Source organism: Pectinophora gossypiella, chromosome 13, assembly GCF_024362695.1.
Source record: "Pectinophora gossypiella chromosome 13, ilPecGoss1.1, whole genome shotgun sequence".
In the NCBI taxonomy this organism is placed as follows: domain Eukaryota; kingdom Metazoa; phylum Arthropoda; class Insecta; order Lepidoptera; family Gelechiidae; genus Pectinophora; species Pectinophora gossypiella.
In genome coordinates this window covers 9728558-9747872 of record NC_065416.1, presented here as the reverse complement: position 1 = coordinate 9747872, position 19315 = coordinate 9728558, and the positions used below count along the sequence as shown (strand labels likewise).

General features: G+C 36.2%; 2 protein-coding genes across 3 annotated transcripts in view; one reads left to right on the top strand and one right to left on the bottom strand.

Moving 5' to 3' along the window:
- LOC126371969 (ATP-binding cassette sub-family B member 6) overlaps positions 1-16251 on the bottom strand; it is a 33157-nt gene extending 16906 nt beyond the window's left edge. Inside the window, exons 1-5 of the mRNA XM_050017447.1 lie at positions 16058-16251; positions 15521-15674; positions 12478-12622; positions 11963-12162; positions 11226-11373 (exon numbers count right to left, since the gene is read on the bottom strand). Of these exons, the coding sequence (XP_049873404.1) occupies positions 11226-11373; positions 11963-12162; positions 12478-12622; positions 15521-15674; positions 16058-16067 (657 nt within the window). The 5' untranslated portion in view covers positions 16068-16251. The remainder of the gene's footprint in view (positions 1-11225; positions 11374-11962; positions 12163-12477; positions 12623-15520; positions 15675-16057) is intronic.
- A 716-nt stretch (positions 16252-16967) lies between these two features.
- LOC126372061 (G protein-coupled receptor kinase 1) overlaps positions 16968-19315 on the top strand; it is a 40522-nt gene continuing 38174 nt past the window's right edge. For both annotated transcript variants that reach the window (XM_050017584.1, XM_050017583.1), the window contains exon 1: positions 16968-17437. In XM_050017584.1, the coding sequence (XP_049873541.1) occupies positions 17325-17437 (113 nt within the window). In that variant the 5' untranslated portion in view covers positions 16968-17324. The remainder of the gene's footprint in view (positions 17438-19315) is intronic.

The following is a 19315-nucleotide window of genomic DNA, read 5'->3' as shown; positions in this document are numbered from 1 at the left end:
AAAAACTACTTAAGTACTTAAAAAAACTTAATCTATTTGATTTTTATAAGAGTGAATATCCTTGGCGTCATTTGGGTGGTAATCAAACACACACCAAATGCATAAACAAGGCCTACGGATATTACTCGAACGAGGGAAACCTCATCAAATGGATCACCTTCCTATAGGGATGACCACTTAACAGGTAATGTCCTTGAACACAACCTTGAAAGTGAGAGAAGACCTAAACTTCTTCACTAGGACCTCGAACAACAAGATCTTTAATGTGGAAGGAACCCAAAGGTTTACCTTCTAAGGTTTTCAATGAATAAACTACATTACCTAGCTTTTTATGTACTACACATTTTTCAAACTTAGGGGCTAGTTTAGCAGAAAAGTGCTTGGGAGCGCTGGACAAAGGAAAACATCTTTTATAAATAATTTGACCTTCCCGCAATTCCAAAGGACGCTTCCTAAGATTATAATATTTTACATTGTGTTGATATGCCTTTTTAAGGTGACATTCAACTTTCTTGAAGACTTCAGCCATACGAGGCAACCGAGAAGCAAAAGTTTGGGTATCTACTACTATGGTAGACCCATCACAAGGTGAAGAATCTTTTGTATAAGTAGCACCATCGATGACCATTTCTCTACCATGATTTAGATAAAAGGCAGTATATTTTGTACTTTCGTGGACCGAAGTATTGAGCGCACACTGGATTTCCTGAATGTTCTGATCCCATTTACGATGATCAGAACGCACGAGGGAAGCAATGGCACGAACTATATCACGATTCACGCGTTCAGTTTGATTACACTGGGGATGGTATCGAGGATTATAGAATATATGAGGTACTCCGAATGAAGTTAAAGAATCTCTAAATTCTTTAGAAGTGAATTGAGGACCGTTGTCGGTATACAGGATACGACATACGCCATGGACTAGAAAAACATGTTTTTCAAGACATTTCACAATGGCCTTAGAAGTTGCACTACGCAAAGGGAATAAAAGAACATACTTACTGAAATAATCAGAGACCACGAATAAGTATTGATTGCGAGAATAAGATGAAGGGAAAGGACCTAATATATCGCATGATATAGCCTCCCAAGGTTTAGTAACTTGACGGGGGTTACCCATCAGACCAGGCCTAGCAGTATTGACCGGCTTGTATGAACGACATACCTCACAATTGTCAACATATGATTTTACATCTTTAAATAAAGAAGGCCAGAAATATATGGAAGAAATTTTCTTGTGGGTCTTAGCCACACCGAAATGACCGGAAGAAGGCTCATCATGATATTTTCGAAGAACTTCTACATATTTTTCCCGGGGAACTACGATTTTCCAATCGTGTTGGGAAATAAGATGATATTTATTTTTAGATAAACGACAGAGTTTACCATTTACTACCGAGAAATTAGGATAACGACGAGGATCTTTAGTACAACCGTTAAAGACTTTAATATACCAAGGATCAGAAATAGTGTAGGGATCAATTTCAATTGAGCCAATCTTGATTCTAGACAAAGCATCAGGTATCACATGTTCTTTACCTTTCCTGTGAATTATATCAAAATCGAACTGACTCAAACGACATGCCCATCTATTTAGACGACCACTCGGATTTCTAAGATTCTGAAACCATTGCAACGAGGCATGATCGGTTATAATATAACATTTGCTACCCTCAACATAAGGACGGTATAACTCCAGAGAATAAATCACAGCTAGCAGTTCTCTTTCTGTCGCTGAGTAATTGATTTCTTGGGCGTTTAATGTTCTGCTACAATAAGCGATAGGGTGATCAATACCATCGACCCTTTGAGTTAAAACAGCACCAATAGCAAACGAGGAAGCATCCGTATGGATGTAAAATGGCTGAGAGAAATCAGGACATTGTAGAATAGGTGACGAGATAAGAGCAGATTTAAGTTGGGTGAAAGCTTCTTCAGCTTCCGGAGACCATGTGAAAGGTACCTTCTTACTAGTAAGTCGAGACAAAGGTCTAGCAACATGAGAGAAATTTTGGATAAAACGACGGTACCAACCCGCCATTCCCAAGAAACGTTTAACTGACTTCGCGTCAGTTGGCGTTGGAAAATTTGCAATAACATCTACTTTAGAAGGATCGGTCCTAAGACCATATCGATCAACTACGAAACCGAGATATTTAAGTTCAGATCGACAGAAAAATGACTTTTTCACGTTAATAGTGAGATTAGCGAATCTTAGTTTTTCATAAACCGCTTTTAGAATTTTCACGTGTTCTTCAAAAGAACTGGTACAGATAATGATGTCGTCAATGAAACAAAACACTTTGTTATCAAATTGAGAGGAGAAAAGATTATCCATTAGCCTTTGCATAGTAGCGGAGGCTCCTACAAGACCAAAACACATGACCTTGTAATGAAATAGCCCACGGCCAGGAACCGTGAAAGCTGTTTTCTCTTTCGAAGAAGTAGAGAGAGGAATCTGATGATACGCAGCACTCAAGTCAAGAGAAGTTAAGTATTTAGCATCGCGAAGATTGTCCATGATATAATTAATATATGGCAGTGGATAGGCATCAGGTTTTGACACTGAATTTAACCTTCTACTATCTAAACACAGACGAATATCACCATTGGCTTTAGGTACCATGGTTACTGGAGAATTCCAAGGAGAGAAAGATGGTTCAACAATATCATGTTGGAGCATTCGGTTTAACTCACCGTCTAGAAGTTTAAGTTTTTCAGGACTAATACGATAATATTTTTGTTTTATGGGTTTCGCATCGCCTGTTTCTATAACATGTTCTATTAAATGAGTACGACCAAGGCCGACTAACTCTGAATCAATATTTGAGAAAAGTTGTTTAACGTTAACAATTTCTTGTTTTTGAAAATCAGAAAGAGAATCTAAATTGCGCAAGCCATTTTCTTTGACACTTGCTACATTGTATAAATCGACAGGCTCTATTGCAGGTAGACACGCCAGAACTTCTGGGGCTAAATTAAATGATTTCCAGAAATTAATTCCGAAATGTAATGGAAGTTTAATTTCGGGTTGAATGTAAAATTGAATGAGCTTAACCTCATTGTTATATTCAATAGGAATATCCATGTAAAATTGGCAAATGTATTCGTGACCACTCGCCACTTTCAAAAATACAGGGGACTTTAAATTACACAATGGGATACCAAGATTTTTAAAGAATTTATGAGCATTGTTTCCTAAAATAGAACAAGCGGCTCCACAGTCGAGTAGACCAGAAATTTTAATACCATAGACTTTAACCGTTAAATAAGGGCGAAAGTCTTTAGAATTAGGATTAAATATCGCCTCCCTGCAGGATTCAGATCCCAGAGAGACCAAGCAATCTAGTTTTTTGAATTAGAATGAGGATTACAATTTGGGCAAAGAGGAGTCTTTACCCCTTTCTTACCACATTTAAAACAAACTACTTCCTTAGATGCATTACACCGATTTGTGGAATGATTCGTTCCACCACAGCGAAAGCAAGTCGAAGAACGATTAACAGAAGCGACAGGAAAGTTTTTAGAAAAATCCCTAGAGGATTTAGGTTTGCATTTAAAGTTGAAATCCGGGGCTACGGAATTTTTAGAGAAGTTTGGTTCTATAAAGTTGTCAATCCTATGTTTTGATAATTCCAAACGTTTACCTATCTGTTGTAATTGTTGGATGGTAGTGACATCAATCATCCGAATTTCCCTACCATATTCAGGACGAATATTCCGCAAGATGATGTCGAGTTTATCGCTCTCAGAAAGATCTTTACTCAAACGAGACATCATACCTAGTATGATAGACAAATATATGACAATGGATTCATCCTTCGCTTGTGTTCGCGAACGAATCTCTTCAAGAAGACGAAAGTCGTAGTCAGGTAAATCAAAATCTGATTTCAAAGCAGAAACCAGTTCACTATAGTTAGAAAAACGACATTTGTTGGCGCGGTACCAGCATAAAGCGGGACCATCCACCAAGTCAGTAAAACCAGTGTAAATATCATCAACAAGAATGTTCCGTGCCGAACACAGCTCCTCCAAACGAGCCAGGAAAGCGCGAACACAGGAATCACCCTTAAATTTCAAATTCAACGAGTTGAGGTTATATTTCTTTTCATGAGAAATAATAGTTTTATATTTGTTAATACACGACGGACGGTTTAATTCATGCTCGGAATCTGAAGATGAATCGGAAGTGATATCATTATTGGCCAATGATAACAATAAAGAAGTTTTCAATTTTTCAAGGTCATCGGCCGGACGTTCTATGCGAGACAACCGCAAAAGCAAATACTGAGCACGGCCTAGAATACGCTGATGAGCCGAAGGAGATTTGTCAGGACTCGATAAACAAGAGATGATTTCATTTATTTTTGATGTTAAAGTTTTATGTTCATCATCAAGATCACACTCAAAACCCTCAGATGGTACAACTATACTGCCGCGACGGGCTTGTTTACAAGTTTGTCGAAATAATTTTCGTAATTGCTCAACAGTATTATCCCGGTCAACCTTTAGATTCCGAATAGAAAGTTCATGAATAAGTTCATCTTTCAACAAGAAGTTAATATTAGCATTGAATTCTGCCATTCTGAGTAAACAAAGTAAGAACAGTATACCAGATAAGTGAAGAAGAAATATGGTTATGTCACTAATGTATGTGAATACAGTTATAGAACTCTAAGTACTAACAAAATGTAATGAAGAAAAAAATTATAAGTAACACCCCTATAGGGTACTTATCTACATGCTACTATGGTCCTACGTATCAAATTTATGAATACTATGTTCCTATGTAACCACTAACAAATAAAATAAGTTAGAAACCCACAGTCTATTACTATGTCTATGTAAGAACTTCTATGTGCTCTGAGTCACTATGTTTATAATTGTATAAATTACTAGAAAAAGGAATTGTGTCACTATAGTCCTATGTGATATTAAAAGTATATGACTATGGCCCTATGTAAACTAACTCAGCTTAAAATAAGAAAAAGAAATCTGAGAGATACTATGGTCCTGTCAATAAAATTATCACTATGTCCCTATGCAACAACAACTGGAGATATGCTAAATTTCAAGTTTCCATACCTACTTATAAATAGAAAAGAAAAGTCATAAATGTGTACCTATTAAAAGAAAACACACCCTATTTGCTATAAAGTTACACCATGTGCTTATAACTAGGTTATGTTACAAAGAACAAAGAAAGTGAAATACCTACTAATTTCCAACCTTGCTTTTCTGAGCCAAACGTTGGGCGCTTACTGTAAGACTTTACAATGTTGGGGTGAGTTGCCCCTATAGATGTTGTCTTATAATGAGATATTAGTTTCCCAGGGCGTGGAAATAGGCACCTAACTCAGAGAATAGGGGGAGAATAAGATTAAAATGTTGGGCGCCGTATAGAAGATTCCCTCCTATTACAAACAAAGCCAAGGTGTTGGAAATAATAAAGATTTCACTTTTAACAAAGGTATTATTGATTCAACAATTTCAAAATAAAATTATATGAAGTCAGTCGGTTACAAAACATCCTAAGGTAAATTAAGAAATAAATCTATTACTATAACATGGTATCTTAACTTAGTATTATTCCTAAACAACTAGGTATTATCCCTATGAGGAAAAGTTAAGTGTCAGGACGGCAGGTCCTGACAAAAAGGCATGAAGTATGTATTGAGGATAAATACTCCATGTATTATTTGAATAACATCTTGAGAGCATGGCACTATCCATAATAAGTTAAATTAATCATGAAGAAGAGATATCTAGATGGTATCCAGAGATTTTAACACCAAACTGGAATTATGAATTATGTACATTAATAACCGCAGCAGGAACTGACACTGACGGCAAAAGTAGATAATGAACACAAATGGTAGTCATGGTTGGGGAGCTAGACCCTGAAGGAAGACCTTGAAGTTGATTTTTGAAGTTAGTCTTTACAGTTGATCATTCTAGTAGAACTTTAACACTGGACTCTGCCGGTGGACTTTGACCCCTGTAACAAAATGACATGTTACAGCTCTGTCAACCCCGTTACGACGCGGAATTATAGGTAAAAACACTCACCACATCACGTGGGACGATATTATAACAGCATTCCCCCTAGTCGATGGACTAAACCATTGTTTTTATACTGAAAGAAAGAACGTGAGGTTAGGTCATTGTCATGAACATATGAAGCTCATAATTGCCAACGTTCCACGATAATAACCATCTAAACACTCACCAGAAGACTTCACCATCCTTTCATCATAATATATGTGGCTTATACACCACTTTAAAGAAATAATCGCGACGGGACTAAATTGCCATCGTCATCGCGTAAACGAAATGTCAAACGAACATAACTTTTTCCCGGCGCGTAGGCACACACCTGTATGCCATACAGCCAAGTGGGAAGTGTAAAAAAAAACGTGTTACAAGTGATAAATAACGCAGAATGAATAGGCGAGTGAGTGTATGACATCATAGGTATCCTACCATGCAAGCACCATCCCAGTGGCGTACGAGTAGCACAGGGCTCATTAGGACTGCCTATCACAGTTTCCAGAGGTAAGAGAAGATGATAATTATCCTGTCCTAATAATATTTCAGGTTTTAACTGTTTGTTACACAAGTTATCTTTAATTTTATCCAAATGTTTGTATTTTTCGTAATTCACAAGAGATAAGTTTTGCATCGGCAAACTAAGTTCATCCACGCTGCGCGCGCTAACGGTAAACTGCGTTCCATCCGTATTAGATAACGTCAAGTCAATCAGCTGTGATTCACACACAAGCTCAGTACTGTCCCATGCACCGCGCACAAGCATTCCTTGCGCCCGCGCACCCCCGCCCGCTCAGCGAGCCGGTTGCTAACGAGCGAAATTGTAGAACCGTCGTCTAATAAAGCTGTAGTTTTTATTATACCGTTAGGTCCGTGAATGTTTATCGGCACAACTTTTAGTAAAACTGCACTACTGTTTATGTTAACACGGGTCACAGTTTCCGTCTGGGTTTGAGTCTCTAACACTTGTACTGACGAGGTATTGTCCTGTCGCGGATATCGTGATTAGATTGTCCACAGCCGTCGACGTCACACGCCGCAGCGGGGCAGGTTGTTCTATCGTGGTGCGACAACAAACACTTATAACAAATACCGAAACGTTTAACATGCTGCCAGCGAACTTTACGTAATGATTTTTGAACTTATGGCAATCAGTCAGTTTGTGTTTAGATCCGCGGCAAAAACGGCACTTATTATTGTCATTTGGTTCACTTTGTATTAATATCACTTTGTATTCGGTCACGTTCACGCTTTCGTAATGTTTACGTTTGTAGCTGTCCGTACGAGAGTTCAATAATGTAGCACTATACGTAGATATTTTAACTGCTTCTTCATGCAGAAATTCCGCTAGTATATCCAGTCTGTACTTCACGCCTTGTTTGATGAGATGATAACTGTAGTCCGTCCATTTCGATAGCAGAACCGTAGGTAGTTTAGAGTACTGTTGTAACTACGCTCACGCCCTGTAGGTATTCTTCACGTTGTAGGGCGCGTATAGCTGCCACGTAGTTTTGCACTTTAATCGAGAAGGGAACGAGATCCTTATGGTAGTCGTGCGATAAAGGGTTTACCTTCTTTATTTCCCACATAATGCGATTCATGATGACGTCAGGGTTTCCAAACTGTAGCTCTAAAGTGGATATCACTATATTTGGTGATGTAGCACTTATGAGGACCTAAATGCACTCACTTTCTTGATCGCCATAGATTTTCCTGGTCACTGAAACTACACACTTGTGTAGACTCAATATAAGCCTGTTTGAAGTGCAGCCATTCGGTTGGGTCTCCCGAAAATACTGGGAGCTCTCGAGGAGTGCTGATGCGGCTGATTAAGTTCTGGTTCTGACTATTAGTGAAGAATGAAGTGGTAAGTTCCTTAAGTGCCTCAATCAGCTGTTGAACCGGGCCGGAAGTGCCGACGGACTCTTGCGCCGGCGGGCACAGAACTCCTTTGTCTTGTTGACGTTCAGGGTTAGCTTGTGCTCCCAGTTCAGCTTGGCTGTGGTCTAGCCACTTCTCAACATCACTCCTTCTTGTAGACAGACTAGACTTTCGACGATGATGGACTGTATTCTTCCTCAAGGTCAGCCAGGTCAGCTTCCAATTGTTTACCAATAAGCTCCATTTGTAGTCGAGCTTTCGCCTCTGACGCTTCCAATTGCAACCTCTTCCTTTTAGTGATGATGTAAAGGTGACATTGTTCAGGGCATACTGTCTACGCCTATACACATGTCAGCTCTGGACCAACTTCTCAAAGCGCGCGATGAGCACAATTAGAGTACAGTATAATGATGCATACCGTATTCTAATGAAGTCTAAATAAAATAAATAATAATAATAATAAGTTGCCGAGATACTGCAGCGCATCGAGCATGTTTGCTTGTTTGCTGAGGCGGGGATTCCTGACTTCTTTGCTATTAGACGATCGCGCATTGCAGCCTTTTGGAGTCGTTTTCTTGCGTGTGTAACGGGATTCTTTGTACTGTGTCAGTGCCTGGACAGTCCCATCCTAAACCATTGGATTTCCGTACACCGTGACTGGAATAAGAAATAGCTTGGTTTCAAGCTATTTCTGTTACTTTTAAGACTTGGATGTAATTGCAATTTTATTTTATTTTTGTATGAACGTCCATTGAATTTGTTATTATTAATAAGTATGTTGTTTTAAGTATCTCGGGCCTATGGAGTCCAAAACTTATTAATATTATTATTGTTATCTTTACTCTTTTTCTACTCATACATGCCTGTAAATAAAGAACTTTTTATTATTATTATTTAGCTTCCAAAGAAGATGCTGAAGATTTCTTTGACTGTTGTGAAATCGAAATTTTGAAACGCGTTCAGATTTTATTTTACTACCCACAACAAAATTTATAAGTTTAACTATTTCAGATGTTCCAGGAATTGGGGCTTCTTTCTTTGCATTTTCAGCATCCTTATCTTCAGGTTGTTCCTCTGGTAGCTTTTGTTCCTGATTTTTCTTGACGGTGCTACGTGTATTTACCATTGTGCAAGTCACTGTCGGCGTCCGATGTGGTGTTCAGTACATAATATTCGGCTAGAAGGACCACTTGTAGAATTTGAGTGCCGAGGACTTGCTAATAAAACCCGAAAATCACTTTTAAGGCTGTATTGGCCAAACAGGGTATCGCGAATCGTGCCAGTGTCGGTGTTCGACTGAATGACGTTTTTGTCCCGCGCCCGCGCTCCTTCACTCCCCGCACACTCCTTTACAAATAGTTTATAACTATAACTAACTACCTACAAAAATAATGATTTAAAACATACAAAATCGAAACGCGTCGCTAACAGACCCTGTGAATAAAGGGATACCGCTAGAGAGGTGTTTTGTGCCCTCGATACTGAAGTAAGTGCGTAGTATAACATTATTTACGTTTGAATGAGCTATAAGTAATATTAAATAAAGTTCGCAACGAACAGCATGCTTGATAGTAAACAATCCTAAAATATGTAGTAACCAGTACCTGGACCGGTCTTTACTGGTACAGGTAAACCTCTTGGCTTTCCTACATTAATCAACAGGGAATGTAGGTAGTAATTATTAGTCCAAAAATGTTCAGGGATTGATATTTTCGCGTTGTTCGTTTTTCAAGGTTAAAGTCGAAATACTCGACAGCATCAGCTATCGTTTTAATGAAATGAAGAACAAAAAATAAAGCGTCAAAGGGAACCTTACAGGAGGTTCATAGAAGTACATAAGCGCCATGTCAGACGGATTTCTCACCAGAGATTAAACAGAAATTCTGAAAACAAGAATTTCTGATGGTGTTACCTTAAAATAGTTGAAACTTATAGCAACCATACATTTATTTACTTACCCCTAAACTTTATGTATAAAAATATTCGCTTTCAAATACAAGTCCCTGACTTAATACCTGCGAGTATTGAGAATTTTTCACCTTTCTTTTGAATACATTTTTCTCTTCAGTAGCATTGTAATAATTTTGAAATGGACATGGCATCTTAACCTAGACCTAACCTAGAAAATTAAAAATTAGAAAATTTTGAAGACTAACGTCAATCACATTTTTTATATAAAATAAGTCAAAATCTATTATGTAGACTAAAATTATTGGCTTTGGTTTTAAATCAAATAGTTTGTAATTTTTGTAAGAAAAAGTTTACATCATCTATCTCGCACTGAACAAGAAATATAAATCACTGATTGCTAATATTTTTAAGCAACCTGTAAAATAATACTGGTTTCAGTGCCCTATTTCCTCTGAATTTGTCTTCTGTTCTGTTTCTGCCATAAGTATCTACTGTTCTATACCGTCATCAGATGGAGATAACGTACTGGAGAAAACATTCAAAGGCATAACTTAATGACGTGTGCGTGTTTGCTTAGATATGTAATAGTAATTGCGTTGCGTGGGGTGTTACCGGAAAACCAGTATAATAATTGTGCGTGCAGCATGCACTTATAACAGCACACAAAACGCCAAACTGCAGCTCCCATGGTTCCAAAAACAAAGCCGAAGTAGCATTACTGTTTCGTGTGTTTTCCGTTCCACTGAAGCAAGGAGGGGTAAGACGAGTGTGTGCGCCTGCGTTTTGCGCGAACGTCTGCGCACCTTAATATATCCTGCGTACCTGACCGCTTCCATCATCATCATATGTGTGCAATAAAGAATATTTTATTTGATATCAGACATAACCACTGGACTGGACTCTGATCTTCATTGAAATTTTTGTTCCTAGGTCGGATTAGCCAAAACTTAAGGTGGCTCCCACCATAGTATTATTCCTTATTCTAAGCTCCCACGTTCAAGGGAACGTGGAATGTTAAAGGAAGGCAGGCGAATGTTAAAGGTAACATTCCCCTGCGAAGGGAAAACCATCCCAATTACAGGTCAAGTCATGTAACTTTTTTTTTTTTATTATTTATAACACTTCATAAATTACATATAGATTATTTACAAACATCGCTAAACCTAAACAGGACATACACGACGTGACATATTGTAGATTTGCCACAGATGGTATTAACTACTTGGCCGGACAAATGGGATCGCTAAGAGTTTTCACCCGGGATGTCATGTAACGACTACGCGCTTATTTAAGTAAACAGTAGCTAGAAGCGACGGCTTTTCTGTCTTTCAAATTATGGAATCCACTATTGTAACCATAAAACAGGTAAGATTGTAACTTACCCTTGGAGGGATATTCCTGCGGCCGTCCTCGTTGTCGAGATACTCGAACTGATGCATGATACCTGGCGCCTTCATCCCCAGCACGAACATTATCATGCACGACACATATCGCCCCACAAACAGCGCCATTTCTAACCGGTCTTGGAGGCTGTCGGACAAAAATATGACACAAATATTGATTTACAGAGTAGCCAGCCACGGCCTCTAACGTAGGACATTATCCTTTCATCTGTCGATACCAGACACAAAAGAAAAATACATTGTGTCTGATTGAGACCTTTCCGTTCCGTCAGGGAAGTTGTTATACATGCAAAGGGTCATGCCTGAAACCCATACTGGAATTTCATGTCGCTACTTGTCGGAAAAGGATATGTATGATAAGAAAATCTGAATCATTTTTAATTTGGGAAGATAATGCAGCTTTTATTAACCAAATGTCACAAGAAATACAGTGTTTAGTGGCTGAATTCTAGAGGTATATAGGTTGTGAGTGGATGAAAATAGCGCGGGACCGCCTGCCACTGACTAAATAAAAAAAGGCAGAGCGAGCGGAAGACCATGCGTCTCTCGGGTTGGCTATACATATAGCCATGAGAAAAAGTGCTTGGTAGACACTGTTTAAATCATCTAGAAAAGACGGATGAGGCCTATGATGATAAAAGATCCCACTGCTGGGCAAAGGCCTCCCTTTCGTCTTTCCATTTCAATTTCCGAATTAACAAAAAAAAAACACTTACTCTTTCAAATGCCACCACCACCCTTCCTTGTTGAGGTTCAAGAATGAGAGATTCTCGGACACAAAGATCATAGCCCAGAAGACAAGAAGCACGAAGCCGTGCCCTCTGGGAGGCACGGAGGGCAAGAGGTACCGCCTCTCCAGCACCGCAAGGTACGCCGACATTGGAAACACTATTAGATTTGTTATTAAAGCTAGAATCTGAAAGAAACGGTTTACACATTTAAATTAAAGAGACAGACAGGAAGGTAATACGTATTTTAATACAGATTTAAATAATAATTGCATTATTCACTCTATCTGTATTTTTATCTAGGCTTGTTGAAGCACAGTTTATTTATAAAAGTCCCAAGTTTTACTGAACGATACAAAAATACATAATTTTCGATTAGTTTAATTGAAGTATTTAGAATTATGTATCATGTATTTGAATAATGACAATGTAAATTCACTCTTATTATGTAAAGTTAACAGATACATCAGAACGACTATTCTATGAAATTGGCCAAACCTTACCATATAGCCATAGATATGTCCTCCTTTAAACACGAAAGCTTGAAGCATGAACCGTATCACAGCCAGAACAGGTACAAACAGCGTGAACAACAACTGGACAGTGAACAGACGCGAAGATCTCACATCCATTACTTCCGTGGCATACCTGGAAATTAATTGAATACTTAGATCTTTAGACATGTTTGATCATCATCAACAATTTAATAGCCACGCTCTTGTCGGTGCAGCATTTTCCATGCTACTTTTTAGGGATAAATAGGGCAGTGGTTTCCCGCTTGCCTTTCGCCCCGCAGTACTCTGTCTGACGCGAATGGGATGGCGCCCACAGTAGTCTATTACAAAGCCATACTAGGATTCCTGTCCTCCGCCTCTGAATAGTACTGACAGTTACATGTTTGATATACATACAAATTAATTTAGTATTATTTTTTGTTGTTAATTTATCTTAAGTGCATTTTTCAGTAACACAGTTGGCTCGACCATTATAGACGGTGATACGGCTGACCACCTATCAAGTCAGTCTAACAGAAAACTCGGTGAGGTGTGGGTACTTAGTTCATTTTGCGATAGATGTACCTCTGTCTACCCCATTGGGAAATAGTCGTAAGCTTATATTTGTGTTGTTATGTTGTGAGATACAGACAGCAATAAGGGCAGCTCCCGTAACGTGATAAATTGATGAACTGTATTGGCTATGTAATAAATAAACCAATTCTATTAACTTGCAGCATTTCGTCTGCCTGCTTCAAACGCAGATCTTTTGGTTAGATATCTTGGAGCAAATACTATCTTTCTTTACCCTGCTAAATCTTACATACATAAGATCTATGGTGTCAGGTCTGGTAGGCTGAGGCCTATTTCCCGTTGGGCTAGGCAGAGACCATGGAACAAAAATAAATCCCCAAGCTCATAACTAAGAAACATATTAAAGTTTTTAAATTATTAAATTATTTTCAGTTCCATCAATCCATCAACTCAAAATAATGAGCTGAATCATCCCTCAAAGTTTTCGTTATCTTAACAATTTCAATATGCTATATAAACATTAATATATAATATGACACAAAATATTAAAAAAAGTATTATGAAGATATCAGAAAATAATGAAGTAATTAACCAGGGCCGAGCATAAATTGGCAATAGAATTCATAGATAAGATAAACTATGTCTGATAGTACTGCATTGTTTTGCTGATAATTTATCTTATTGCCTGATAACTCCAAGATCAAGTAAAAAGCGACGTCATAGTGTTATCAGTACGTGACTTACAACAGTAACTTGTTTGTAATGTGGGACTTTCCACGCTACGTTCCCCAGATATAATACAGATGGCGCTGTCCATATTAAAATCTTTTTTGTCATTACTTGGGTACATAAATTAATTATTCAAAAAAACATTGTAATGGCAGATTCATTGTTTTAAGTTTACGCGGTTATTATCATAATTGAAACACATACGTCGTGATCATGGCACTTGCAACAGTGTCGAAATATCGGGAGTCTCATATCCCTACTTTAAACGCGGTAAGAACCTGTTATTATGTGTTTTAATTATAAAAATTATTGTTGCTTCATATTAGGATCACATTATGTATAGAATTATGTTGCTAGTATTGCTTGTAAAAGAAAATATGCCCAGGTGTAATAAAAAGGGTCATCATTTATAACCAAAAACATAGATATAAGATGCATATGTCTGTTATCCATGAAATTAGAAGGTTAAACGAAGGTAAATCTTTACAGCACCATCTGTATTGTTTTTGAGAAACATAGCCTCATTAGAACATGCTAACACCAAATGGTGTTAGCATGTTCTACTTAGTAAAAAGAGTATTTTATGTCGTAATGAAAATTCATTACGACATAAAATACTCTTTTTACTTCATTTTACAAATGTTTGATTGGAATATAACTGAGTTAATATATTTGTAATCAAATCATTTATTTTTATTGAATCATATCATTTATATAGTGTTAATGTGATATTAATGAAAGAGATTAATAATTATTAATTAATTGGTAATTATGTGAAATCTCCATTTACATCATATGGTTGGCTCGAAGAGATCTCTTAGAGATAAGCTTTTGTGCAGTGAAAAATATAAAATGATTATTGAACAGGTTGAAACGGTCCTCTCTCATGTGGGTTGTGAGACCAATGATCAACCTTATCAACCCTGGCATCAGAATTCAATTTATTTCATGATTAATGTCTTTTGGGTGTTTTAACAGTAACATTCAAAATAAATAATGAAAGATAGTGAGAGATGTTAGCCCAGAAATGTAATAAGAAGACTTTCTGACGTACAATTACTTAACATGGGACAAATATTGAAAAGAAAAAAACATTATGTGTATGCATATGCATGCAATAAAGATAAGCTACTCTGCACAGATTGTGTGAGTCAACTGCAAAAAACATTAAATTGATAAGTTAGGTGAATGGATACAATGAGTCATTACTTTGTAACACTAACCTACATTTACTAAAGAATATGTAATTGAACTTTATAATACAAAGTATATTTATAACATTTTCATGTAGTCCAATAATAGGGTACTCTTCACCTAGTCAAATCAGTTACTTCTTACTGAATGTCAAAACACGAAATTACTATGTATTTTGTATGGAAAAGCAACCATAGAAAAGGTGGAAAAATTTTACACATACCTTTCATTATTAAAATTCATAAATATGTTGAATAGAAAAAAGAAAATGTTTTTTGTCACCTTTAGATACTGTCTTTATTTTGTAATCAAAATTTCATAATTTATCTTAGACCTAGTAAAATGTAAATTAAATGTTCCTAATTATCATCATCAGACACTTAAAAGAATTAAAGCATACTTATATACAGATCAAGATTATAACCTGAAGCTCATTGAAATGTTTTGCAACAATATATATTTTTGTATAATAATTTAATCAATGGTCTTACTTGAACCCTTTATGTAACAATGTGATAAAAATAATGATTAAAGAAAACTAATTTAAGATAAACAGATCTTTATAAGAACTTTAAACAGGTGATGTAATTCTTACCTCTTATACATAACAATCTGCATAAATCCGAAGGCAATAAGGAATCCACCAATGAACACTGCTGATATGGTTTCCATGAAGCATTGTGATATACCATGGTCCACCCACACCTCCCCCAACGTCACGTTGGGGGGGCAGTACTCCATACTGAAGGCTGCAAGCAAAAATAATAAATAAAGTACCCACAAAACCTACACATTTATTACTTTACATTAGCACCTTTTCTGCAAACATATGGTTACAATAATCTCTTTTATATTTTATCAGAACTAAGACAACACTAGGTCTTTCTTCGTTTCACATCTACTGCAAAATTAATTATTAAATTGCAGGTACCTACACCAGGGTAAATCTTTATTATCTATCCCATAATACTTTCTTAAACAGTGGGTAGTACAGATCAGTCCTAACAAGTCCATCAATTTCTTTATAAATAGATTTCCGCATGAACGCATTGACTATAAAAAATAATATTGCACATAACTTGTAAGCAAAAATAGTAATATGCGAAGTCGTCAAAACAAACATAATACTCACAGTGCGGCATGCCCAACGGCAAAGCGTAGTTAACCTTAAAACGATTGGTAACGAAGCCTATAATGACCGGCTCGACCGCAGTTACACTCTTATCAAAAATCCCTAATCACGATCGTAATTTGCATTGTCCCACTGGAAAAAACGAAATTGACAATTCGTTATGAACTGTAATATTGACAGTTCAACATACCGAGCTGACATTCTATCTTTTTTTACATTTATGACAGCGACTGATGACAATTTCACTCACCTGAACTTCTTTCAAAGATATATAAAGATCAATATCAAGATCAGTGATTGGTGGAGTAGATAACATCTACAGTATACTCGAACTTCATACCAATCTTTAGCTTTTGTTTTGTTAACATGTTAAACATTTTTCTTTTTAATTGTGTTTTTTTTTTTATATAATAAAGTTCTTCACATTAAAAAAAAACCTTTTTTCACAACGTTGATATAAAATCAAGTAATTTTTGTATTAAAAATACTAAGACAGAAGTTAATAAAAAAGTTCCGACAAAACTACTACAAAAGCTATGACGGACTTTCCCAAAATAAATATAAATGGCGCTGTATTACTATTCTGATTAAAATAAAAAGAAGCTATATACCTATATTGGTAGCAACATAATTCATATCAAGCATCAATTATTTTGTATATGCGTCTGCCATTAAATCAAATTTTTGAATAATTATGTACTCATGTTAAAGATATAGAGCGCCATCTATATTTTCGGGGAACGTGGTCTGGAAAGTCCCTCGTTCCCGCCATATTTTGTGAAAACTATTATATCGTAGTGAGCTCTATCTACACAAAAAAAGCTGAAGAGTGAGGTAGTGAACGAATGCTCTGTAAAGATTGAATTGAGATTGAATAATGAAAATTGAATGAATGGTTTATGTGCGTGTGTGTGTCATGTCGTCGCGGATTGACGGACGGGGTGATGGTGGATTTTTGTAATTTGACGATCGTGATTCTCTGTTAAAGTTTTTCTTTGTTACATAGCTAGTAACATAAAATATTTTTTCCCCCAAATGATTGTCCATAAATATGTGATCACGCGCGTTTGTGTACATATAAAATTATTAGAAGAATGTAAATGATCAGCATGTGTCACCATTCATCAACAAATGGTACAGTGGTGCAGTGAGCAGTCATGTGAAGAAGGTTATGACTATCAGCTAGAATTAGGTGTAACTACTAGTGTTTGTGTTGTGAGCAAGTGTTTAGTTCTTGTATAGTGAAGGTGATAAATTGAGTCTCAAAATGGCGGACCTCGAGGCTGTGCTGGCAGACGTCAGCTACTTGATGGCTATGGAGAAGTCGAAATGCACTCCAGCAGCACGAGCTAGCAAAAAAATCATTTTACCAGACCCAAGGTAATACCGTTAACTATCCCTGTATTACGTACAGACAGGAAACCAAATGTTTACACCCCTCGAAACCGATGTTTTCTTGGCTGGTTGTTTACAAAATTGATTTTGTCCATAAATCACGACAAATTGTTGCTTTTGTCTAGTAAAACGACGGCAGGTTCGCAGTAAACATAAAGATAATTAATAATGCTTTGAATTAAACTTTTCAAGATATAAAAGTTTGTAGTGTTTCCTTGTATTTACTTTTTTGATAGGTATATTTAATGAACAATCATAAATTGATTTTTATTTTATTCTGAGGCGGATTCAGGCTGGTAACATACAATATAGGTACTATTTAATATAGGTAGTATTTTGTGACAACATACCTACTTATAAATGTTAGGTATCCCAGGTACGTAACCTACAAACTTTACTGTCGTAAATTAAATACATTTGCTTATTAGGTATTTTTTATAATTTATCTTCTCCCAAAAGTTACAATAAGTAATAACTTATGCCATACAAATAAGTAGGACTACCTATGTAGGGCATTGAACTTCAAATGTAGGTCACATTGTTTGAAGTTTATTAAATGTAGACAAGGGGGAAATTGATAAACAACAATCACAATCATAGCTATTTAGGCACAGGTAAGTAGTTCACCAAGAACTTTTTAATTTTATTTCGTAATCCCTACAAGGAGGTAGGTAGGTATATCAAACATTATTTGTTTACAATGTAGAATAATCACATATTAAATGTTAAGATTCTACTTTAGTGCTATCCTACAATCATATTTTATTGCAATACATAATAACACTATGCAATTGTTGGAATGTAAGTATATACCTAATGGATAAAGACTGGATAAGACCACTCTCCAAAGGTGCAGTTCTAATGTCTGTGGTACAGACCAAATGCTTATACTCCTCACTGCAGGACACTTTTCTATTTTAGAAGTATGATAAATCTCAAAATACCTAGGTACTTATTCACAATTAGGTAAATAAAGTTATCTACTAAACCCATCAAAGGCTTAAATAAAACAAAAAAATAATAATTTAAAATAAATGGTAAATAAAACATTACCTACCTATTAGGTATATTAATACCTAATCACTTGTACAAAGATACATTCTTAATTTATAATGAGTGTGTTCACTAATTTTTAAATAACTGGTTATCAACCTTGTTACTGTATAATTTATCATGCTAGATAGGTACCTACTGTGGTGATGCTTAATTAATTTATTAATTCATATAAAAAATCTTTACATAAACTAAACAAGATTCAATATTTTCAATAAAATAAACTAAAATGCATAAAGTATTTAATTTCTCAATATATAAATAACTAGCAGTTGACTGTACCTAACAAAAAGTATCGTAAAACATGGGTAATTAATTCATCATGATGATGGATGTACCACTGACTAGCCCAATGGGAATTTTCTTTGTTGCATTGGAAATTTTCCTATTTTGTGGGTTTAATCAATGTGCAATAAATGTGGGGCAGGCCATGATGGAAAATGATTATATTCCTGTGGTAACTCTTTTATTTTCAGGTTTTATTAATTTTACGTTTGAATTAAAAAAACAACCAACCACCATTCCTATCATTCCTCCACTCATCACTCTTTGCTTTCTTTTCAGCCAATTTTTTCTATTTTTTCATCCAGGCTTGCTAGATATCATGAACAAAAGATAGGTATTTTATTATAAACCATTTATTGCATGTTATTGGTATGTGGTGGGCCATACTGCATAAGTGTAGTCCTGTTATGAATGCAGTTCAATAACATGAGAAATTATGCCCTCAACATACACTAAGCTGAAAACCCTAAAAATACGATTTCCCCCTTAGTAGGAAATTCTATCTGGCCTTGTAAATCTATCAAT